Source organism: Sander vitreus, chromosome 12 (assembly GCF_031162955.1).
Source record: "Sander vitreus isolate 19-12246 chromosome 12, sanVit1, whole genome shotgun sequence".
NCBI classification, from domain to species: domain Eukaryota; kingdom Metazoa; phylum Chordata; class Actinopteri; order Perciformes; family Percidae; genus Sander; species Sander vitreus.
The window spans coordinates 7036713-7062485 of record NC_135866.1 but is presented as its reverse complement, the minus strand read 5'-3'; the positions used below and the strand labels follow the sequence as shown (position 1 = coordinate 7062485).

Genomic DNA, 25773 nt, shown 5'->3' with positions numbered 1-25773 from the left:
GCTGCTGCCTCAGGAGACCCGACCCCGGATAAGCGGACGAAGATGGATGGATGGATGGATGGATGGATGGATTGTAGTAATATTTTAATATTTTCTTCAGTGAGTGTTGAGTGTGTACATTTTTTTTAAAGATGGGAGGGAGGGGGGAGGGGGGGTAGACGAGATTTATTCTTTATTGTGATATTTTCACAAGGACTGAAGCTGTTGGAATACATTACATTAGTAAAATCAGATTATTTTCAACAAATGCAATTTCTTTGCCTATCATAGCAGTCTACCTAATTTAATTGATTCCCCAAAACGTTGTTTGTGTTATTGCCCAGTATTTATTATTAAAAGCGTTTAGCTCTTTCTCAAATGTGTTATAATTTAGTAATTACTATTTAATTTTTGTTTCTAATGTTTAAATGGTAAACGGATTGCTGTGTGATCAGTAAGAACAGATGTTTGAGTTGAAACATTAGGCTAACATATTAATCCGTTTGAAACAACCAAAAAATCAATTATGAATTACCTAGATATCTTATTGTTGGACCAAGTCATTTTCTTAATATTAGAACCCACTCTCTCCTAATATAACTTGAATCCAAAATGCTGCAACATAGACAATATCTCGGCAATTAAGTTAATATTTACAGTCATTACAAAAAAATAAGATAAACTAGATTTGAATATATCATACGACGAGCCATCAGAGCCGCCCTCTGATTGGCTGAGCGTGTCCCATGCGTGTTGTGGTAAACAAAATCCGAGATGCGTGTGCATGCGTAGAAGTGGTAATGGAGGATGATCTATTTACAGGGGGCTTAGTTAGCAAGCTGTCTTCTTTCTCTTATGTTCACAACTGCTGTTTCTATTGATTACGAGGTGTTTGCAACGCAAAGGAACAACGTCGTGAATCAATCCCGAGGAGGTGGTATGTACTTGCATGTCGAGTTATCTTACGGTCGTCCCAGAATGTTAGCTTCCTAACTCACAATGCTAATCTTAAGACTAAACTAGCCGGAACTGCTCAGCGGCTAGTGTCGATGCTAGGGGCCGGGTGTAGTCTATTTCCTGGAATAGATATGACTGACTTGGGAAATGATAGTTTCACTTTTTGTATTGCCTGTAAAATTTAACTCAAAACAGTTGTTGAACGTCGCTTTTAGGAATAAGATAGCTCTATTTGTATAACCTACCAAGTCGTATGTGAACATTAACGCTAGGTCAGTCCAAGTTTGCTAACGGCACGCCATACGAATGAACTTGATAGGCTGTAACGCAGGTATGGTGTTTTCTGTGATGCAGGAAATAGTCCCATCCCATCACAGTGTTAACGTGTATTAGGTAGCTAGCTGTTTTGGGATCATTACTTTTTCCTTTGAGACACCATGGAAAGAAGATGGCAAGTTCACTCAAATTAGTAATTGGAACTATTATGTGCGTGACCTCACCTAAATGGGACTTGAATACTAGTGAAAACATGCTATCAGACTAGCTAATGCTAGTGTCATTGCATACCGGTATTCGTTATACCAATTAGCTCATGTTTCTTTAGCAAGTTAGCAAAGGAGCTCATGTTAGCTGGCTGCGCTTCCACAGTGGGACCGAATTAAAGAGCGGCTGGTTTAACCAATCAGCGGCGGTTCTAGCTTTTCCCAGCCCTGTCGGTCCAGGCTAGCTTGTCCCCGGCCATAGTAAAGAAACGTACACACACCGTTCTCTTAATACATTTATGATACTCAAACGTTACATACGACAGTGACATATTTAAGTTATGTTATGCTCTCTCTACTATTCAGAACCAGGGGGAGGGTTCAGTTTTAGAGGTTGATTGCCATCATAGATAGATACTTACTTACTTACTTACTTGATCCCCAAGGGGAAATTCAAGATCATATAACTTTGTAGGAGTTTAAAAAAAATAAAAAAATTATTTAACCAGGTAGGCCATTGAGAACAGGTTCTCATTTGCAACTGCGACCTGGCCAAGAAAAGCATAGGCGTGCAAAAGACAACAAATAGTTTCACATTCAATACAGTACAATAATACAGAATACAATAAGGAGTAATTTGCAATGTTAAAAATACATAGCAAAAAAAAAAGATTTGAGCAGTCAATTTAATAAGTTAATACTGTAAGCAACCAGTTTGGTAAATCTTGAAAAATAAATGTGCCGGAATATAAAATGTCAAGATCCAGTTAAAGATGCCTGGCTGTGGATAGAAAAACCATACTTAATCAACATATCACATCATAAAATCACAATTTCCCCATTTATAACCTGCAGGAACTGTCATTGAGTTTTGGGATGGCGTCAGACGTAGTTTCCCAAACCCATGGTTCCAAGGGGATCATGACTTTTTACCCCACTGTTGAGGAATTCAAGAACTTCAGCCGCTACATTGCATATGTTGAATCCCAGGGAGCACATAAAGCAGGCCTGGCTAAAGTAAGTACTGACATACTGCATGTGTTCACACAGGCCATGTTCACAGCCATTGCAGTGTTATGGGATCATTTTTATTTGCAGTAAAAAATGGTGAGTAAAATTAAAATTCTAGCAATGGTACAATCATCAGTGACACAGTTCTGATGGCTACCAGTCAACTGTGATGTCTTTATTACACGTTTTTTCTATGAAATTATTTAGACAAGGCCATCTATTGTATACATTTGCTCTGATGTAACATACATATGTTCATACCAGCTTTTCAGAAAAAGAAATACATTTATACCTCCAAGCTTTGCTTGTGAACAATTTTGCTAACAAATGGTGTTAAAAAAGAACAGCAGAATAACTCACTGTCCACTTTCCTCCTCCAAGATTGTGCCACCAAAGGAATGGAAGCCGCGAGGCTCTTATGACGATATAGACGACTTGGTGATCCCTGCACCCATTCAGCAGGTGGTGACAGGCCAGTCGGGCCTTTTCACACAATACAACATTCAGAAGAAGTCCATGACCGTGAGAGAGTTTCGCAAAATGGCCAACAGTGACAAGTGAGAAGTGCAGAAATTAAAAGACATTTAAGTTTATGTTCAGTTATACACTACTCACAAAAAGTTAAAGATGTCTGGCTTTCGGGTGAAATTGATGGAAAATGTAAAAAGTTCAAGCTACGGTGGTATTATATCATGAAAGTAGGGCATTTAAGTAGAAGCATGCAATGGTGATTTCCTCATCTCAAAATGTATTGAAACAAAAGCCAACAACAGCGGTGGGTATACCACAACAAAAAATTTCAATGTCTCTTAATAACTTGTCATGTGCCCTTGAGCATCAATTACAGCTTGACAACAACGTCTCATGCTGTCTACAAGTCGAGTTATTGTCTGCTGAGGCATGGCATCCCACTCTTCTTGAAGGGCGGCCCTCAGGTCATTGAGGTTCTGGGATACAGAGTTACGGGCCTCAACACGGCGACTCGTGGTTTTCTATGGGATTCAGGTCTGGAGAAAGTGCAGGCCACTCCATTTGACTCCATGCGACCTCGATGAGCTGGAGCTTTGTCGTCCATGAACTGTAACACCACCACCACCAAAGGGTCGTCTGGTGACAACAGTGGCTGATGCATTGGGCTCACCTTGACGTCTCCAACATCGTTGGTGGCCATCATTTCTGCTCAACGTGAATCGCCTTTCATCAGAGAATAGCACTGAGGACCACTGGTCCCTCGTCCAGCAAGACGGTGACGCTGATGTAAACGGTTTTGAATGGTCTGACGTGACACTTGGGTGCCTCTCACCTCCCTTAAACGTGCCTGGAGTTGAGTGGCATTCATCCTCCGGTTCCGCAGGGCACTGTTCACAATGAAGCGGTCATCAGTGTGGGATGTAGCCAATGGGCGTCCACTTCTATGCCTTTCTGTGACTCTTCCAGTCTCTCTGTATCTCTGTTGCAACCTGCTGATGATACTCTGTGACACTCGAAGCTCAGTGGCCACTTCCGTTTGAGAACATCCTGTTTGGAAGCCTCGCAATGGCAAGGTACTGTTGATCAACTGTTGGGTGTCGTCTTGGTCTCATGATGTCAAAATGTGAACAGCATGATGAGGAGGACTGTTTAAATACCAATTCTAATTGAACCGGAAAATGTATTGGTCGATTCATGGATCAAACACCTGTTGTGAATTTTGCCGTTGAGCTCCTTGTTAGAGAACAGCAAGTGGGGCAGAAAGTACTGAGACGTTGAACTGTCGGACATGCGCATTCAAAAGTGTAGAGAAGGTCACATTAAGTTCACCTGTAAAGGTTATAGTGGATTTTAGGTTCATTCTGAAATTTCACCCGAAAGCCGAATATCCCTGACTTTTTGTGAGTAGCGTATGATGGGGAAAGTTAATTTATGCTGGTACTGACTAACTATTGTGAATGCCTTTTTTTTTCTTTTTTTGTATAGGTTCTGTAGTCCACATTATGATGACTTTGAGGAGCTGGAAAGGAAGTACTGGAAGAATGTGACATTTAACCCTCCCATATATGGGGCAGATGTTAATGGCTCTCTATATGGCCCTGTGAGTTGACATTTCTTGGATGTTGTTGCTGTAGTGAATATTCATCCTCAATATTGATGGGTTTTCCTAAAGCTGTCTGTGTACCTGTTGACCTGATACATAACGGATGCCGATAACATTACTGATCGTTATCTCCGCTTCCAGTCTCATCCGTTGCTCTTATGTCATCTGCTCTACTCCTGCAGGAAGTCAAAGAGTGGAACATTCGCCGACTGAACACCATTTTGGATACTGTTGAATGTGAAAGCGGCATCACAATTGAGGGTGTTAATACACCCTACTTGTATTTTGGCATGTGGAAGACCACTTTTGCGTGGCATACTGAGGACATGGACCTCTACAGTATCAACTACTTGCACTTTGGAGAGCCCAAATCGTGGTAAGGACACAAACAATTTTTGTTGTTGTTGATCAGATACAGAAATAAAGCTTTTGATTCTTACACATTCTTATATAGTTTTTATATTAATCTAAAATTGAATTTAGATTGAATTACCACTTCTGATTGGAACCCAGAGGAAACGTGGTTAGGGATATGTGCTGTTAGATCTGGATGTTGATACACAAGCTTCTCTGTCACATGGAAATTAGTGTCATTTACATAAGTAAGGGCCCTTTGACACTACAGCATTAGCCGCTTTCCGACCGGAGGGATTTTTGCAGTTCCTAGAACATGAAATTCCTAGAACCCTTTTTTTCTCGTGTTCCGACTGGACCAATTTGGGGATTGTTTAAGTACCTCTGGCCGCAGTTCCTGTAACTCTTTCAGCTCCTACTTCAGGGCACGGTCTTTTCTCTTTTCCCTTTTCAGCATATGAACCTAGGTCAACGAGGGTCGGGTTTCCGGCACAGACACCATCTTATTCATCACTAAATTCACTTCTGACAACGTTTTAGGCGAGAAACCAACTGTTTTTAGATTTCGAATATAGGCACTCTTGAGAAAATTGATGCCGAATTGACAACTTGCTTCAAAGTTTTCGGAGTTGAGAAGCTCCATGAAGTGAGGCGACAGCCAGCAGACGCCTGCCCCGGCCTCTAGCTCGTCGCTGGGCCAGTCATGCTCAGAGACCCCGCTGTGAGCTGGAGGTCTCTCAGACCGCTCTCGTAAATAAGAGGCTTTTATTTCGCCGTTGACGGTTCGTTTGTTTAAATATCACAACACATGTCCATCATAAGATTAACGGGAACCTGTGGTTAACTGTCTTTTCGGAGTTAAACTCCACAAGCGTGCCCTGCGGGCTTGACAAAACTCGCAGGCCAGCCGTCACTCACTCACTCTCTCTCTCTCACACACACACACACACACACACACACACACACACACACGTCCACAACGCAGCAGGCAGAGGCGGTGGAGAGAGAGATACTCGTTTCTAGTCGGGAGACTTGTTAATATTATGACAAATATGCTATATACATTAGACTTAGTATGTCGTTCATACTTTTTTTTTGTTGGTGTATTTGTTTTCTGATTTTTAACGCTATAAAGACCGTTGCCGTGCCTCCATCACTCCCTTACCCCTCCTACCAGTCCCTATGGCCACTTGGCCAGTGCGAATGCAAATGAAAAAAACGGTTTTGGGGGAGAGTAGTTAGTAGATCTGTTTAGAAGTGGACTTTTCCTATAACTACGTTCCTGTAACTACTTGGTCGGGAAACGGCTGTTGATGCAGCAGGGTGTCCTATCCCAGAATGCTTTGGTTTAAAAAGAAAAGTGGGATATGAGTTGAAAAATTTGTCTCTCACTCTTCTTCAATGGAGTGGTGCAACACACTGCATATTATATACATAAATGCATAATATCAGTGTACTGTGACTAATGAGACTTCATTGAATATGTGCAGGTACTGTGTTCCTCCAGAGCATGGGAAAAGATTGGAGCGTTTGGCTAAAGGTAAGAAACAAACGCAATATTTTCTGTAGATGTATATAGCATAAGGCTAATCACTTTCATGGACTTTCAACATCGGTGTGCTCTCCTTTCTTCAAGGGTTTTTTCCTGGTAGTTCCCAAAATTGTGAGGCCTTTTTGAGGCACAAGATGACTCTCATCTCTCCCTCTATACTGAAGAAGTATGGCATTCCGTTTGATAAGGTATGAGTAGAGTATTATTTGTTTGTTTGTATTTCATTCAGATGACCTTTTTCTTTTCTCTTTTATTTCTTGCTTTGTTGTTTTACTGATACATTTAGTTATTGCACCATCCCTTTTGCTGCTGTTACAATTGGATGATATGAGGAAAATATCTAATTGTGATTATTTTGACTGATATTGCGATTGCAATATGATTCACGATATTGAAGGGAATGAGCACGTTTGTATCATTATTCTCATTTTCATTGACTAATATTAAATCTTAAAAAATTAAAATGATTACAGTGCTTCTTTTTTTTTTGCGAGGATCTGTACCAAACGAAGATGTTTTGTGTAGTCTGTAGGATAGGATTTGTAGTCCGTGACGTCTCTGCAGCACCACAATACTTCATTCAGAATGGTTGACACATACTTTACCTTAACAAATATTGTGCCCCTCTGCAATTTGGATATTGCACTAGTCCATATTTCGATGAAATTGCGATTAATTGTGCAGCCCTAGTTACAAAGCAAATGTCCCCACTGTGAGACTGATAATGGATCATCTTATCTTTTCTTCATACCCACTGAACAAACTAATGTATAAACTGCAGTTACTGATTTTTTTTCTTCTTTTTTTTTTTTTTACCTCTCCCTAAGATTACTCAGGAGGCTGGTGAGTTCATGGTAACTTTCCCTTATGCATATCATGCTGGTTTCAACCATGGTTTCAACTGTGCAGAATCCACCAACTTTGCAACGGAGCGATGGATTGAGTACGGCAAGCAAGCAGTTTTGGTGAGGATCGCCAAATGACGACATAGAAAACCATACTTCACCTAATTTTAAATCAGATTTTGTCTTGCTATTTAAAAAAAAAAAAAAAAGTAAATATATAAATTCATAGAATCGACCATATGTTTATAGATGTACATGCAACAATATCACCTGCAATATTCGCCGTTTGAATCGCAGTCTTTTTGTGCCCGTCTTGCCTTTTAGTGCTCATGCCGTAAGGACATGGTGAAGATTTCCATGGATGTATTTGTTAAAAAATACCAGCCAGATCGTTATGAACAGTGGCTGGCAGGGCGAGATGTGTTACCCATTGACCACACGCGGCCCACCCCAGAGGCGAGGGAGTTCCTGGGGGAGTCCTTTTATGACATCGCCAGCAACAGTAACAGTAACTCCATGGAGAGCTGTGGGGAGGACGGAGAGCGGAAGAGGTGGGTAATTTACTACAGAAAAGAATGTATGTATGAATGTATATGTGTGGTTTTTTTTCTAAACGGTTTATATCGTAAAATGTTTAGTACACGCTTAGGGAGATTTTATTACTCCTGGTTATTTTGCGCTCTCTGTTGGGAACACCCATGGGCACGTCAGCCTGCCAGTTACTATTGGATTAAGGACCCAATTAGAGCAAAGCAAATCAGTACTTATTAGTCTGGACAAAACCGATCACTGCTTTTATATATTAAGAATTACTGGGATATGCTAATGCCATGCTTCACACTCATACAGTTAGACACAGTCCAGTCTGAGTTTTCTCTCGCATGACTATTTTGCAGCGGCTCTGTGCAGAGGTTAGCACCGCCCATGCCGATTCTGATTGGTTTAAAGAAATGCCATTAAACCAGAGCATGTTTTCCTCCCATCCCCGAAATGCTATGTGGTGTAGCCAGACCCTCCTTCAGCGCGCTTTGGAGGAGGGTCTGGCAAAGCGAGACTAGACACAGTTGCACCTAAAGACTGCTCAGTACAACGACAGTCTTCTTTGTTGGTTTGCTAAAGGTCACTCAAACGATTTAGCGCTATGGTCATTTTTTTAAGGCTGTCGTTTTCTAGTGTTGACATTTTGTTGAGAGGTATACACCAAGGTTTCATTTCACAGCAACAGAAAAAAACAGATGGGGTTCTGTTCTCTACTGTTTCCAATCCTCTGGCCTGTGTCTCTGTTTGGTCCACAGCACTACACAGAGGATAGAGACCAAGAGACACAGAGTGTGCCTGGAGGTGCCTAAGGAGGTTGTTCCCAAAGATGAAGATGTGGAGCAGTATGGGAAGCGTCCCAGGCTCAGCCTTATTCCTCCACGCACCATGTCACAAGAGGGCAAAAGAAATAAAGGTATTATCACCTGTGTATTGTCTTTGTCTTCTAGTTTCCTGTTGGGCAACAAAGCCTTGTTTTATGGTTCTATCCCCCCCCCCACACCTACTAAACAGAGATCTCTTATTTAATTTACAGGCCCACCAAAGTTGGTTGTCACACCAACCAAGCTCACTTTATTGGATCCATTTCATAGGGGCTTGACACAAAGTGTCAGTGATGCAGGACGTCCCCCACATTATACTAAGACTCGCGCCCCTGCGATCTCGTCTCAGTCCCTGCCCAGAAATGGCCATCTATCAGTTTCCGCTGCACCTTCATGGACAGAAACCAAGGCTCAGCCTGTCCGCAAAATGGGGGTAGCCAGCCTGCTCTTCCACAGGACTCTGAGTCCAAAAGACACTCTTCAAGTGCACAGCTACACGCTAGAAAGGCAGCAGCAGCCGCGCACACAGCTGCAGGTGCACAGCTATGCCAGAGAGCATCAACCCCGTCATCTCCAGCACAAAACCTGTACGCCATCGCGCACACAGGTTCAGTCCTCGCCTCAGGCGCCAAGCTGTGAAAGGACGGAGCCACAGCCACAGCCACAATCCAAGATTATTCTTACCAAAGCAGTACCGATTAAGTCCGAAGCACCGAGTCTTGCGGAGCAGGACCAAAAGATGGACAAACCTGACACGTCTGCGCCCGTTGAGGCTCAGGCAGAAGTGCAGAAGCCTGAAGTTAAGCCCACCAGCACGTCTGCTTCCTCTCAGACTCAAACCCAACTCAAAGAGATGAGCAAAACACAGATGGAGGCCCCCAAGAACAAGCGAAAGGTCAGTTTTCTTTTTTTTTTTTAATAGAACATACATTGGCAGAACACTCATACCAAAGATGCAACAAGTGTAATGTTAAAATGTTCTCAGTGCGCCGTGTCACACACGTTTAAGCACAGGTTATGTTATACGCTGCATGCATTCTCTTACTGTCTTTAACTTACCGTAACACCAACATATCCAAAATGGCTTGTCACTTCTGAACATGTAACTTGTCAAATTTATGTTGAGTAATAAGATAAAGGTCTTTACACACCGTGGATGTTTTTTTGTTTTTTTTTCCCGTTCGATTAATTCGCACATCAATATATTTTTTCAAACCATTGTTTTTGTCACGAGTATTTGACACAGAATGCGAATATTACGCGGCGATAAAGCAACGTCATTTTTTTCCCCGAAACGAGGAAGATTTTTCTGAGCTTTCGCACCTGCAAATAAAGACATCAACCCGTCCTGTTGTGTTGTTTACTTATGATGATAAAACAACACGTAGACTTCACAGACGGCAAACTTTATTACTACTTTCAACCTTGACAAAGACAGCGTTTACCAGACGCATATCTTTCCAGTCCCACATTTTTACAATTAAAAAGCCCAACGACGTATAACCTACACTGTGTACTGTTTAACAGAGGGAATTAAAGTAGCTTAGTGTTAGCTTTTCCTGCTTCGGCTTCCCGACCGTGGTGGGACAGCACACGGGGAGACGGGGCTGGAGTCTCCGGAGCTAACCCCCGTAACTCCACTGGGCAGTTTTTTTGGAGTTTATTTTTTTTTGTGCTATTTATTTGTGCTCAAACTGCAGACTCTAGCTATTGTACACTCTTCTCTGCTCCGATCGCTCTCTCCTGTCCACTCGCACCGCATCTCCCTTCACTTTCTCTCTCGCTTCACCGACATCGTAGTTGAGCTGGCGTGAATGTCTGAAACCTTTTTGAAAACTGTCGCAAATTCGAATCGCTGCTGGTATGACTCGCCAGGCGATTATTTTGCATTTTTTCGTGTCGTTTATTCGTCAAGCCCCTGGGGTGTAACGGTCGTGAAGCTTTTGTCTCGGCTTCAAAATACAATTGTGCATGTAGGTACTAAAAAACAAACGGCAACAAGACATTTTGGCGGCTCTGTACTGGCGCATTTTCTTTGCATGATGTTTGCATACTAATTACTTTAAGCGCAGCATTATTACTAAAGCCGTTTTCTCATATGAGCTCCGGACAATGTCTGGAGAATTCGGTATTGTGACGCGCCACAGAAGATTGTCCGTGTCAGCGTTCTCACTTACTGGAAATACTTTGCTTAGTTTAGGCGGAGGGTGGCGCCTGGTTAGAGCGTGCAGGAGGCAGGACATGACGCGGACTACACTGCCTCACGGAGCCAGTTTGTTATTTGGTCATAAACAACAGAGTCTCTTGCTGTTCCTTGAATTTGGCTGACGATTTCTGCGTCTGCATTTACTGACAGAAGTTCCAGAATCCTGTCATCTCTCCATTGAGACATCTTAGTGTGATCTGCGTAAACATGACCCTTCTTATTTACCCCTTTCTAGGATGTTTTCTTCCGGTTTCGCGCGAGCCACATGATAGAAACGTCGTCCACAAGCCCACTCGCTCGCTGTGTATTCTCCAGGCAATGACCTGCTCTATTCACACATGGGCTCAATAGGACATTACACAGACTTTGAACTGGGGATCTGGCAGGGTAAAGTCTGTGTAAAGTCCGGTCCAACTGATTCAGACATTTTGTTTTCACACATACAGCTCCTCCGGGCAATGACTAGATAATTTCAGGGTTGCAGTGCATGTGTGAGAAGGGCTTAACTCTACTAACACAATTATTGATCACTTTATCAGGCATTATTCCAAAATCTGCCCTAAATGTTCCATGTTATCCATGCTTTTCAAACTACAGAGTAAGCCATCCCCCCTTGTGGATAGTGGCATTATCATCCTGAATGACACCATTCCTGCCGCGAAACCGATCCATAATGAGGTGAAAGTGATCGCTCAGAATCATCACGTAAGTAGTTGCTAGCTGTGACCAAATTCTCAAAGGGATCTATGGACCCAATGTTTATCTTAAAATGTATGCACTGTGAGACTTGGCGACTTATCTTATTTCAATTTGCTACAGATACAGTATAATCCTTGTTTTGTCTTGCTATACACTTCTTGCTCCAGCAGGTGTCACAAGAGCAGTCATACTGCAAGTCAGTTGTGAAGAAGCAACAGAAGCAGGCACAGCTCTGTACGCTGCCCCGTCATCACCCTCTAATCAGAGAGGTGCACAGTGACGATGGTACGCGCTTATTTAGTTGATCTGCAAAATGTAGTAGTATGTTGTGTGGTGCCAGTTTACCAAACACCATATTTACAGTCATAATATGAGGGCTTGTTCTAGTTTCACTCCATTTTTCTAATCCCATTGCATCCACCACCATCTCCCTCCTTCGTTCACACTTAAAACTCTGTCCCTCGTCCCATCCTCCTATGTGTAGATGTGAACGTAGATGTGGAGTTTGAGCAAGAGGAGAAAGAGGAGTGGGCAAAGCCGCTGACCCAGCTGTGGCAGTGTCGGCCACATGACCCTCAGGCAGAGAGGAAGTACAACAAGAGCATGGGCCAGCAGGCCCCCTACTGCTCCATCTGCCTGCTCTTCCACACTTACCATCAGGTGACGACTACAAGCATGTTCTGCTTTTATGAAATGAGTTATTTAGCGTTCTTATTAACATCATTTTGCATCGATATTGAGGGGACAGTCATAGTTTTCAGCATTTCGTAAATGATTGTCATTCATGGCAAACCACCTCTGGAGCAGACACGAATGAAGACATTTCAGAGAAAATGCTGTGATGGGCTGTGCAGAGCATGTGAGCACAGTGGAGCGGTGAGAATGTCCGCTCCTCGCTCACGCCGCTGTTCGTTCCCTCCGCTCCGCTCGTGCATTGATTTATCAATTGACGGGTTTGAATGTGTCTCAGGCAGTTCTGTCTGGGGGTTGGATCAAACAGATGTTCATATAACAAGCTTCTGAACTTTCCTTTTTTCATCGCCTCAAGTCTGAGTCCAGTAGTGGGAGTTCCAGCGTCACGTTGTTGAACCGTAAAGGGGGCCACCAGTGGTCCAAGCCACTCATCCCTGAAGTGTGTTTCAACACCCAATCCAGCAAGACGAATGATAATGGGGAGGGACAGCTGTCCAACCCTCATGTAGCAGAGGACGGGACCAGCCGGCTGGTCAGCTGTGCTCAGTGCTGCGTCCGCGTACATACCAGTAAGCCCCTTCTCTGTGATGAACAGCTATCTGTTAAAGTATTCATTCAAGGATTTGGTGGGCCTGTAAATTAAATAAGAGATCTCTGTTTAGTAGGTGTGGGGGGGGGGGATAGATTGCATGCAGCCCATTCAGATTTTTCGTTATTCTTTAGGAAACCACTACTCGAGATGGTTATTCTCAAAACGGCTGTTACACACAGTTATGTCAAACAGCCATCACTAAAGACCATAAATGTATTATGGATGAATGTGCAAACACACATGTGCCACACTCTTGTCACACATTATAAATCCAGTAGCACCAAGAGCTCTTAAACAGCATTTACTTATAGAGCTAATTTCTGTCTTTTCCAATAGTCTGTGTTGGTCGTTCTATAGCCTGAACCCTTAGTTATTTCTCTGAAGTAACCAGCCAAATATGAGCAATAACCATGCTGTGAAATAAAGCATGTAAATGTGTGCCATGTTCATTTCTGTTCCTGTTCAGGTTGCTATGGTGTGTCAGCGGATGAAGCAGAGCAACACGACTGGCTGTGTGCCCGCTGTGAGGCTAATGCCGTCACCGAGGTCAGTGAATTGGGCTACTTAAAGCTATAGTGCGCAACTATTCTATATTAATGAACGTCCGTTCAAGCCATCGCCAAATGATTTGATATAAAGCTAATTAAGCCCATCAGCTTCACAAAACTCTGTGTTTCTCAGCACGGATATGTTTACTAAATGGTGTAGTCCGCCGACTTTCGCACGTAGCAGCTCGAGTGAAGGGTGGTGTGCGATCACGGAAGGCTTGCGTTGTTGTCATTACTTAGAATTCCTCATGGGAGAGACAGAAACCACGCACTATAGCTTTAAAGTAGATATAAAATGACCATCATACTAATAACAAACTCCAAAAATACAGCTGCAGAGTTGTTGTAAATTGAAATGTGATAAGTGCACCAATGTTTTATTCATGTATCAGTAAAAATAAGTTATATTTTATTGACAAAGAAATTGAATGAGTTGGCCTTACATGTGTCATTACTGTCATATCTGCAGGTGTTTGTTTTTCTGATTAAGCGTGCCTAATAGTGAAAACAGGTGGTCTAGAACAGCTTAGAGTGAAAACCACATGGTGGCACACGGTGCAACATTAAGAGTTTATTATAGAAGAAACGGCTGTATTCACAGCTCACTTCCTCAGATGACACGTCAGTGCCGTTGGTTGACATTCACTGTTACCTCTATGTAATAACATAAGACACACTTTTATTATCCCACGCAGGGAAATTTAAGTTTTTTAAATTGATGTGAATTGCAGCTGCTACAGCTGAAACCATTGTCAGTATCATGATTCATCTTTGTTTTACTGCAGCTCAGTACATGATGTACATCGAACAAAAATGTATGAGCACCATCTTATGAGGCTTATCCGTTCTATTAAAGACAATACAATACCTACAAACCGTACCTTACTGAACTAATAGTTTAACACAGACAACAACAGCAGCTTTCGTCACACTTGCATAAACCTGGCTCTCTATGCTCCCATTTCCTCTGTTCTGAGACAGTGAGAGGGTTCACTTTCATCGTGTGCTATTGTTTGGGGGGGTTTTGTTTGTAAAATGTATCTTTTTTTTAAATTTCCGTTGCTTCTTAGCATTCCTATCCGCTCAGAACAATAGCTTGTTTTGAAACATTCTGGGAATGTGGCCCAACTTTGACACAAACACCTTTGACCACCAGTGGGCAATGCTTCACTTTATATTTTCATTGTAACTTTGGCTTCACACTGTCTGTAGTAGGATGAAGGCTTCTCGTGTTTCCTTATATAAGTATATTAAGAATTATAATCATTTTATTGAAATATTAGAACATTGAGAGCTGTGGATTTCCACTAAGGACTTCTAGCCATTCCTGCTATTAACTTCGATTAGAATCGATAAGAGGATCAGGATGCACTCAAGTTGTTTTTTTCCCCCCTGACAACTGAGCCAGTTGGCTTTCTTTACAGGATTTCCTGGACTATCTGTGGAGAAAGGTGTGTCAGACTTGTTGTGGCCAAGGTTTGAACTGGTTTTAATAACCCATAAATGGCATATGGAAGTTGTCAATCAACAGCAGCACTTTAGTGTGAGTTAGTACAAGTGAGGTGAACTTGAAAATGCTGCTATAGAGGCAAAGTGAGTGTTTTTAATCCAGACCTGGGGTCTCATTTATAAAACTGTGCGTAGGATCCTTACTAAAAGTGTATGTACGCCCAAAAGCCAAACATTTATAAAACCGTGCGTTCGCACATCTGTAAGTAATGTTCCCTTTATAAATCCCAGATTACCCACAAGTGTGCGTACGTGAATAAGCCTCTTATCCCGCCCTGTACATGCCCATTTTTAACCATAAATAGTCAATGCGATGCACCTAGTGAATGCTGATCAGTATGTTAATGGGCCTGGCAGTTGTTCTTTCATTACGCCGAATCATGATGACTGGCGGGAATTGCTGCAAATTGAATTATTATTTCAGTCCCATTCATGATTTCGGCCTGTTCTCGCAGAGTGTAGGGGAACCTGACTACCTATATTAATAATACCGTCCAAAACGGCAGGCATTACGGCACTCAGGGACAGCTTTGATATACCAGACCTATATGATAAGATTTAACATAACAAACGAGCCTTAGTGATACAGTTGAATATTATATATAATATTTATATAGAACACATAGCTGTCTGCCATTTCCTTCTGGAAACAGCCGGTTGCCCCCAGAGTGGCGAGGACCTGTATTTGGACCGGGATGGCACGGTTCTGAAGCGTTGCCCTCTCTACTGGACCCAATTCAGTACATAGATCCAAGAGCTCCGCTCTAGGGAATTTAAATCTGCATATTAGCCAGTCATCTTCATGGTCCCTGAAGTCTCTTTCTCTCCTGTTTCTCAACAATTTGCAATTGTTAACACCTTGCCAAAATCACAGCATCAACTAGTGGTATTCCCTCCCAACAAAAAACCGAAAATACAGTACATGAAATACTAGACTTACCTGCTGCATTTTTCTGATTGGTGTGTCTACAATTAAGCAATCATGTATTTGCGCACCTGATGACTGTGTTTCACAGGTGTGGTCATTTGTCAGTGCTTTGGAATTGCAAGGAAGTGACATCATGATACACTTCTGTGTCTAATGTGTTTTGATAATTGTGTAATACTTTTGGTTTCAGTGTGTAAGCAATCGGCAAAAACTGTAAAGTTCGGACCGATAACGGGGACATTAAGTGTCCTTAATGGTTGCGCGAGAGCTCAACGGCTGTATTTCCAGACTTTGACATTTGATGATATATGCACAGTTTTAAAGACAGATATGTAGTTATTTACACTGTGTTCTGCAGTTATCTAATGCTAGGGTATTTGATGCTATCCTGTATTCCATGTAGTCGGGCCGTCTCCTGCGCTCCGTAGCGGACAACATGATGGTGAGACAGCGCCGATTAAATATTACGAACAAATTATGATATAAGATTTGAGTTGGATTTTACAAGGTGTTTATGGAACAAGTATCACTCAGTACAAGCGCAAATAACTCTGCTGGATTTAATCTTCGTGATAACGTGGATGATACGGAGGGAAAAAATGCGCGTGAGGCATCAGTACTTGAACATATTACAAGTAATCGTTATTCCCATATTTACTTTCTGCCATCTTGACTTCAGTTCACCACCTCACCATCTGCGTCGCCAATTCCCATTGTCTCCAAAATGTGCGGACGCATTTTTTTTATTATTATTTTTTTTATAAATCACAACCTTTTTTCAGCCCCGTTTTGTGCGTACGCCACATTTATAAATGAGACCCATGGTCTCTTCACTTCACTCCCTGACAGTGTCCTCCTCATTGAACCTGTCAGCTTCTCTTTATATATTACTGCCACTCTGCAGTTCCACTGACCTGCAGTGTTATACGTTGGAAGGTTTTAACAAAGTGCAGTCTGTCTGACAGCTGCCACACCAGGTACGCAGTGGATTAGTGAGAAACAAAGGATTAGCAATATATTGAGCTTTAACTGCTAATGCTTATCCATGTTATCTAGTAGAGGAGACTGGGGTATTGTGGTGGAAGTTTCTTTTGCAGCAGGAGTGGGTTTTTAAAATAATAGAAAAGTGAAACGAATAAAGACAGTTGAGAATTAAACCAAGTTTGGTCTTTTGTAATTTATTCATATTTGCAAATATAGGAGTAACACAATTTCACAAAGGCACAGCAGCTCAGTGTGGAAAAGTCTCTTCGACGAGTGAACAGATACACTGAGCTTACATACATCTTCAGCGTGATAGTAACACACGCACTTGGCTTAGCATGACTCTGCATTTCTCATAGGCAATCTGATAGATGGGAGGCAATCTAAAACACAAGAGACATCCCGGAGCCATTTCGCCTCTTCCCCTCAACACCACTTTCACCCCCTAGGTTACATATCCCGAGAAAGAAAGTGTCAAAGGAGATAGTTTAGGGAGACCTTGTACCCAGACTTTGTGGCTCCCACAATTGTGAGAATTTTTTAATAACACCTTGTGTGTTTCTTCCTCTTCCTCAGAACTGCTGTCTGTGTTCCTTGAGAGGCGGCGCTCTGCAGAGAGCCAACAATGACAAGTAAGTCACACCAGCAGACAAATCTACCATCAAGCTTAGTCAAGGTAATCTGAGCTGGTCCCTAATTTACAACCTTAACATTTAAGGTGAGAGTTTAAGAATACTGATATACATCTGCAATGAAATAATGTCATATGATTTTAAAAAAGGATGTAAAGGACATTAGACAGTGAGTGGTCGGTCTTATGTGGAACCCAAAGAGCTATTAGTTATAGGGAGAAGCAGAGTTTGGTTTAATGGGACAGGCAGTAAAGTGGACAGTTGGTTTGACTTTTTAGTTCTACCCACTAATACAGCATGAGGGCACCACTGAAGATAGGGACAAGAAAAAGTGCTCAGGAAGGATTTACATTTACTAAACATCCCAGACATAGTCGGGCCGGTTGGTACATAAAGGATTGCTACCCATGTGTACCCTTCATGCTCCTTTGACCGCATTAAATGCATAAACATGAACTCACAACTACACACACAGTATCTGTGATGTTAGACACACCCAGCCCGTGGTTTCACTTTGCACACAGTAAGTGAACGTCTGTTTAGATGGCAGGAAATGCGTTTCGACAGAAGCAACATTTGCCAACATCATCTTGAATGGCTTATGGCCGTGTGGGATTTCTTTTTGTGCAGACTCCACTATATCACTGGATGGATGGATAGATCCTCACTTACTTACTCTCCAGGCAGTTGTTTTTTTCTGCAGGATTTTCCGCCATTGAATCGGGCTTTGATAGTCCGAAGGGACGTGCGCGCGCGCCTGCATTTATTGAACAGCCAATAGGACCTCCGGGCTACATTTTCTCAAGTCTGGAAACCGTGCCAAGAGGAGGTGCAGAAGTCGCTTATTACGGAATTTTTGCCCAGTGACGGAAAAAACGGCCTCGCCCTTTTAACTTGTAGGCCCAACTACAAGTTCAGAATCCGAATCCGAATCAGAAAAGGTTTTATTGCCAAGTACGTTTTTTTAACACATACAAGGAATTTGTTTTGGTGTTGTTGGTGCACGTCACACATTCTTTAGATGGAATATTAAACAATATAAGTATAGGTACAAACAATAAGTATATTTACACAGTATGTATTAAGTTAAAAATAAAGAATAAATAAAGATATAAATAAAAAATAAAGAGCAAAGAGCATTACAGTTAACGCCTACACATAACGTTTAGTGTGTAACCACATTTCTTAATACGTGCTCAGCATTGCACCCTGGACATTGAATTGTTTGTCCTAAATGTACTTTGTGTTTGCCTTTCACACAGGTGGGTTCATGTGCTGTGTGCCATCACTGTGCTGGAAGCTCGCTTTGTCAACGTCACTGAGCGAGGCCCCGTTGACCTCTCTGCAATCCCACTGCCGCGCTTCAGACTGGTAAGACTCGCTACAGTTACAGCGGTCTGCTGTACGTTATGGTCTAACTGTAGTGATCCAGATTAGGAGACCTGTTTTTCAGCCGTTGGCATGAAGCTAATATTTGATGATTTCATGTGCCAGAATCCTGAAATCAAACAAGTTGCCCCGCCCCTTTGCTGAGTTTGTCTTATTCAAAAGTGTCTTTAAATACTTTGATATAAATATTCATTGACAAACAGTAACAATCTCACTAATATCATGACACCTATCTATGTATTCATGTGGCATTTTGAGTCAGGTCTGTTCTTTCACTTGGAAAGACTTTTTAAACTCACACGCAGATTTGATTCTTGATAAACAGAGTTGTACTCTGATGGTGGCATCTGTTTGTGGCTCTCATTGAGAACACGCATTTACCCAAGTGAAACTGCTGTGGCGCCTGTTGGCTGTCCTTCCTCCTTTCACTTCTCAGTCTAGCCCCTGTGTGTTTCTGAAAAATGTTTATGCTGTTTAACCTGCGTAACGGAGCTGTAACATTCTGCCTCTGGGCGAAACTTTTCCATCGGTTAATAATCTCATGACAACACTGGTGTTACCGAACACCCCAGACATTTTACAAGAATAGATATTCATTGATATCGCTCAATATCTGTAGAGTGCTTACTTTGATGTGTACTTTGTATGCCCGACCATGGCCATATTACTTGCTTACTTGAAAATAACGTGAAAGGCAGTATGTGTATAAGTCACATACAAGCAGTCTGGGAATATTGCCGGACTTTCTTCACAAAGGTTGGCCTTGACTCCATTGTTCTAGTCCTTGATCTCAATGGATTTACTCTTAAATAAGCACATATGTCATAACGCCACTAAATTATCGAAAGGAAGTTGTGTAATTTCCCTCTTAACGTGTCTGTGTTCCAGTTCGTGTCTGGGTCTGCCTGCCTTGAACTTCCTTTGATAACTATTTTTTTTGTGTGTGTGTCTTTCTCCCTCTCATCCTCCCCACTTGGCTTGTTTCCGCTCTCCTCCTGTACTTCCTCTGCTTTAACTCGCCACTTTTCCTCTTGACTGCCGTTCCCTCTCCACGCTTGTCTTTGTCACTCTGGTAGAAGTGTGCGTACTGCAGGAAACGGATGAAGAGGGAGGTGAATGGCTGCTGTGTCCAGTGCTCCCACGGGCGCTGCTCAACGGCATTCCACCCCACCTGCGCTCAGGCAGCTGGTATCCTCATGCACCCGGATGACTGGCCGTTCATTGTTTTCATCACCTGCCACAGACACAGAGCGCCCCTCTTACCTGAGGTAACCGTGCAGAAACAGTAATGTAGTAATGAATTGGGTGCGGAAGGTCGCATCATTTCTACATACGTTATCTCGCAAAGCTGTTTAGATTTTGGGGGGGGTGTGAGAAAGAAACCGAATGCATGATGAACACTCACTTGTTACTCAGTGTCTGATGTCACTGGTTAGTGGGGATTAGGTTGTTTAGCCGAGAGGAAAGCCGAAAATTCAAAACTGAAATGACTATTTCTCTGATTTGAGAACTGACATGCATGTTGAAAAACCCTATCTTAACCTTTTTGAGAGTGCTTTTTTTTTTTTTTTGGGAATGTCCCCATGGTTTTCTATTCCACAAATGGCACAAATTTTACATAAGCTGTTTCATCGTGGTTCCTTATTGTAAAGAAAGTTCCCTTCCATGGAATCACGAGTTTGGTGATTTCTGCTACAGTGGCAAAATGAGCAGGCCCGAACAAGCTTAGTCATTTTCTAAGGATCAGATTCCAGACACTTGAAATATATTGGAGGCTTTGTTCATTACGCAATAAGGTTATAACACATACAGTTTTTCCAGGTGTTTGTGTTCATTCACAGTTAAAAAATAATTTGACAATTTTGTCATAATTGAAGCTTGTTTACACTACTGTTAAGAACTGTGCTATTTGTTATTGTGCTTTTCCGTTCATTACAGAGCCTGTTTGTAGCAGTCAGGCTACCGACAATGTTATCTTTGCTTCACCTGTTCTACTGACTTTAGCATTTTGGACACGCTAGCTGTTACAAACGTGAACTAATCACAGACGGTTGCCCCGCTCATGGACTCATGGCAGTGCGTCGCTGCATAATGGATATAGGGGAAACACATTGGATATTTTCCATTATTTGTGGCATTAAAAAAAAAAAACTAAGAAAACATATAATTTCCAGTCACATTTTAAAGTGCTCATATTATGCTTTTTGGCTTTTTCCCTTTCCTTTATTGCGTTCTATATCTTTTTGTGCATGTAATAATAGGTTTACAAAGTGAAAAAGCTCAAAGTCCCCCCCCAAAGGGACTTACCATCTCCAACAGAAAACACTGTTCACAAACTGCTCCAAACAGCTCTATTGTAGTCCAGCCTTTACTTCAGTGACGAACGTGGTCACTTTGTAACACACGTTATAATGCTCGCCTAGCTACTAGCGTGGCACGCCCTCATACTCTGCTTCTGACTGGCTAGTAGTCCTTTCCTAGCTACTGCGCATGTGCGACTCCCAACAAAGATGGAACAGAAGTGAGATGTCTCACTCTGTAGCTAAAACAGAGAGCTCAACACACAGGGTGAAAAGAGGAGCTGCAGCAATGTGCAGTAAAACAAAATGGTGTTTTTTGAAAATATTAAACCATGTAAACCTATTCTGGTACAACCTATAAATACAATTATGAACCTGAAAATGAGCATAATATGAGCACTTTAAGTTGAATATAAATCTTTTTTTCCCCCTCCATTTCATAAGATGGATAAATGTGCTTAACTTCTCTCTGTATTATTGTAGATTGACAAAGAGGATCTTTGTGAAGGCAGGCCAATTAGCCTTGCGTTTTTTTTTCTTCTCCTAAACTCTTAAACTACCACAGGCATTCTTATTTTTGTACATGTTCATGCTGCTTGGATTCACTAATTGGGGGAGACAGGCATCTGTTTGGTCCTGTCGAGAGATGAGCAGTGACCAAATGAATGTTCATTGAATCTAAATGAACTTGCTGCAAAGGTTGTTTTTTTCTTCCATGCTGTTGTGGTATTAAGTTATGTGACTACAAGGCTGGGCTTGTCTGTGTAAAATCCTCAGCTGGTACATTGCACCATGATCACAGAGCAGCACAATTACTTGGGTACACATTACTGACCAAATGTTGATTTTAGTCGTTACAATAGTTTACCCTCGCAGGGTTATCTTTATAGACTGTTGATTTGTTTTACTACAACCACTGTGGCTCTTATCACGGCGGAGTGAAAAGCTTCTGTAAGTAATGCTCAGTTTCTGTCCCTCTAGCGCAACGTGGCTTCCATGCGCGAGCTGACAGTCGGGCAGAGGGTGATCTCTAAACACAAAAACGCCCGCTACTACCAATGCGACGTGGTGGAGCTGACCACGGCAACCTTCTACGAAGTTGTGTTCGACGACGGCTCCTACAGCGACAACCTCTTCCCAGAGGACATCGAGGTTAATAGAATTGCTTCCAGTCCTTATATACTGAAATGATATGTCATGGGGTAAAGTGTAGTAACATCCAGAGATACACTTAGTGGGACTTAAGATAAGGTAAGGTAAGATAAACCTTTATTGATCCCCAGAGGGAAATTCAGGTGTTGCTGCAGCACATGACCGATAGAGAAGTACACGTAGAAAGTGAAATAATAAAAAAAAAAAAGGGAATAAATATATACAACTAGCAAGTAAAGATGAGATGTGTGACAAGTTAAAGTGACACGGTAAAGTAAACATGGTTCCCTGTTTAGATAGGTTTCCTCATCTAATACACAGCCTGAGTTCACCTTTGGGCTCTCTTTTCAGAACCGCGACTGCGTCCGGCTCGGTCCACCCGCCGAAGGTGATGCAGTTCAAGTGCGATGGACAGATGGGTTGATTTATGGAGCCAAGTTTAAGGCATCGCACTCAATTCCTATGTACCTGGTAACCTCTCTTCCCCCCCCAAAAAAAATCTGCTTCTCTCTTTTTATGTCTCACTGGCACTGTATCTGAAAGGCTTACTGGTGCTTAAGTGCTTTTAATTATGTAGTGTCTTCTGTTATTATGTTAAGTGGTCTTTTTAGAGAGAAATGATGAATGAATTTTCCCATTTTAACACCTGTACGAGGTGATTCATTGCAGCATGTGTGTGAAGTGCCTAAATTGCAATCGGCATTCATGAAAATACATGGTGGTGAAGGGAACTTTCATGCACATTATGTGTGTATTAGTAGCTTTGCTAAGTGTGTGTGTGTGTGTGTGTGTCGCATTCAGGTGGAGTTTGAGGATGGATCACAAATCAGTGTCAAGCGGGACGACATCTACACTCTGGATGAGAATCTGCCCAAACGAGTCAAGTCACGAATGGTAATTTGCAATTTTATCAGAAGGTCTCTGAACCTTTTTTTTTTTTTTTTTTTTTGTTATTCAAATAAAACGTGCCACGAAGTATGCAAGGGGCGACTTCTAACACTTATTCTACGTTTTGAGACCTGTAGCACCAGCAAGCACTAATTTCTACGTCCGATGTTTTGGTCCTCAGTCGGTGGCGTCAGACATGCGCTTCGAGCTCTTCTCACAGAACGACGTCAAACAGAACTCCAAAAGGCAACGAGTCATCAACTCCCGATACAGAGAGGACTACATCGAGCCCATCATTTACCGAGCCATCATGGAGTGACGTCCCTTTCCGTTTCTCTCTCTCTCTCTCTCTCTCTCTCCTCCTGCTTTCCACCTCTCTTCTCCAAATTACCAACGTTCGGCAGACATAAGCAGCTCCAGATCTTTGTGTCTCTGTTTCTGGCTACTGCTGATAGGAATGACCAGCTTCCTCCTCCTCCTCTTTCTTCTTCTTCTTCTTCCACGGCCTGTCAGGCTACATATTTATGAAATACGGCTGGGACTTAAAATGACTTTTGTGTGCATTGAATAATGTTATTTGACCTCCGTCAACCATCACGCTCTGTAGATTGTGTTTTCTTCCTTTATTTCCTTATTTGATTTTGTTTCTCAGGAAGAAGCCATCAGTGAATTATTAAATATGGAAAAGGTTGGACTATCTAACAGTTTTTTTTTTTTCTCTACTGCCACATTTAGCAGCTGTCATAACTTTACATGTCATACATTGGACTTTTAGTGACATTTCTTCTATAAATTACCTTTTGCTCGTACAGATGTTATTTTCGTAAGTTATGAAGTTTTGCAGTGAAGACAAATTGTGCTTGGGAATAAGGTTTTAAAGGAAGCATTAACTTGGATCAGCTTTTCACTCATAAGGTTTGACAAAGGCAGAACTGGAAACTCTTAGCCAATCAGCTGTTGACTACAAAAAACTATTTGATTAATCAAGAACTGTGTTAAGTTGTAACCCCAAAGAAATGAAATAATATAATATAGATTGTACCTATCACTCCCTGCATCATAAGTATTTCTTCTCATAGGTGTGTCAACGTGCGTCTACTGTGAAGATGGAAGGAAACTAGACATGTTTTCAAGGCCCAAGCCTTACGTTTTTAAAGGGCCAAGCATACTTTGGTTTTTCCAAAGCTTAAGGTTTATTATAACAATTGTAATTAATGTTATTAATACACTTTATTTATGCAGTGAGTGAGTTATGAGTGCATTGAGTTTGAAAAGAAAGCTATTTTTGTCATGTCCTTTTCACAATCTGTAGAAAACCTAAGATGTATTTTATATTTATTATATTGATTGGTTTTCAGACATGAAAAATGAATTTAAGACCCGTTTTAAATTTTGAGATATCGGGATTGGAGGGTGTGAATGCCAATCTGGCTCAGCTTCCTCCTTAGCAAAAAGCACTTTTTTACCTCCTGCCACAGGACATTTACCATTTTGTCAAACATTGGCCTCCACTAAGATTAGGTTGTTTTTTTTTGTTTTTTTTCCCTGATAAAAGCTAGCTCTAGAGGCGAACATTGTAACCAGGTTCTAGTTTGATCCCAAATAAACGAAAAAGCGCTAAGAGGATCATTTTCAGACTCGGGCAAGTTTTTCATGTTGAGTCATTTGTTAATGCTTTTTGTGTAGAGAAACTGTTTCTGCGTTCTCAGAAGGAACTAGTGTGACCTGTGTCTTTTAAAGTTAAACTCGTTTCATGGCAACTGTTGGCCTCCTAGGTTTTATTTGGGCCTTTTGTCTAAGGCAGCCTCAAATATGTACACTCTTTGTAAACCTCAACTGTTTGAGTAAAGACTGGCCTATGAAAAATAACCTTGAATTTACTCTACATGTACCTCACTTGAAATGAGCAGATCAAAAGTGCTGAGATTCAGGCAGTGTTTATATTAGAAGCTGTCCTCTGCGTTTCTTTTTCTTGTATTTTTGAACTAGTGGTGTTGGATGTCTCAGCCAAAAGGCCTGTAGCTGTGCCAAAGCAGGACCAGTCTTGTTAGGTGGAGACCGCTCCTGGAATTTGATCAGATGGACGGCTACTGGCTCTCAGTATCACTGCAGTCAGTTAGAAGACATGTCAGATTTATTATAGCTGTATTGGAGTCTTACAAAACGTGTTAAAGGACAATTCCGGCGCAAAATGAACCTAGGTACCGAGTCGACCGTTCTCTGGGATTTGTTTTCATGCTAATCGATTGTGACCAGTTTTAGCGCAAACTGCTAATTAGCTTGTAACGCTAGTCGTCGAGGCATGCGAAAGTAAAAACAAAAATCGCTATTTCTATACCACTCGTCGAGCGCCGTGTAACCAGTAACGTAGCTCAAGCATTTTAGTCTTTCTAATCTATGTTTTTAATAAACTGTCTGTACACTTACAAAGTTCTCAATGATTCGAAGTGTGGTGCTATTTTGAGCCTTGTTAGTGTATTGAAATGGCAATTTCGTTTTACTTTTGCATGCCCCGACGATTAGCGTTACAAGCTAATTAGCCGTTTGCGCTAAAACTGGTCACATTCAATTAGCATGAAAACAAATCCCAGAGAACGGTCGACTCGGTACCTAGGTTCATTTTGCGCCGGAATTGTCC

The 25773-nt window shown here is 41.8% G+C and overlaps 1 protein-coding gene across 4 annotated transcripts; it reads left to right on the top strand.

Annotated features, from left to right (window-relative positions):
- The first annotated feature begins 739 nt into the window (after window positions 1–739).
- Window positions 740–24764, top strand: LOC144526193 (lysine-specific demethylase 4A-like). 4 transcript variants are annotated; one of them, XM_078263470.1, is made up of 23 exons: window positions 742–916; window positions 2274–2435; window positions 2811–2986; window positions 4386–4500; window positions 4686–4879; window positions 6348–6397; window positions 6494–6597; window positions 7237–7374; window positions 7579–7805; window positions 8550–8707; window positions 8828–9510; window positions 11419–11526; window positions 11691–11805; window positions 12005–12180; window positions 12569–12782; window positions 13272–13351; window positions 17351–17406; window positions 18669–18777; window positions 19872–20063; window positions 22077–22247; window positions 22599–22718; window positions 23049–23141; window positions 23317–24764. In XM_078263470.1, exons 2-23 carry the CDS (start codon window positions 2295–2297, stop codon window positions 23452–23454), a joined length of 3558 nt encoding a protein of 1185 aa, XP_078119596.1. In that variant the 5' UTR covers window positions 742–916; window positions 2274–2294; the 3' UTR covers window positions 23455–24764. The 4 variants fall into 4 exon arrangements, with proteins under 4 accessions (XP_078119599.1, XP_078119596.1, XP_078119595.1 ...); XM_078263469.1 differs by having other exon boundaries at window positions 11688–11805; XM_078263471.1 differs by lacking the exons at window positions 742–916; window positions 2274–2435; window positions 2811–2986 and adding an exon at window positions 3508–3973 and having other exon boundaries at window positions 11688–11805.
- Window positions 24765–25773: the final 1009 nt, after the last annotated feature.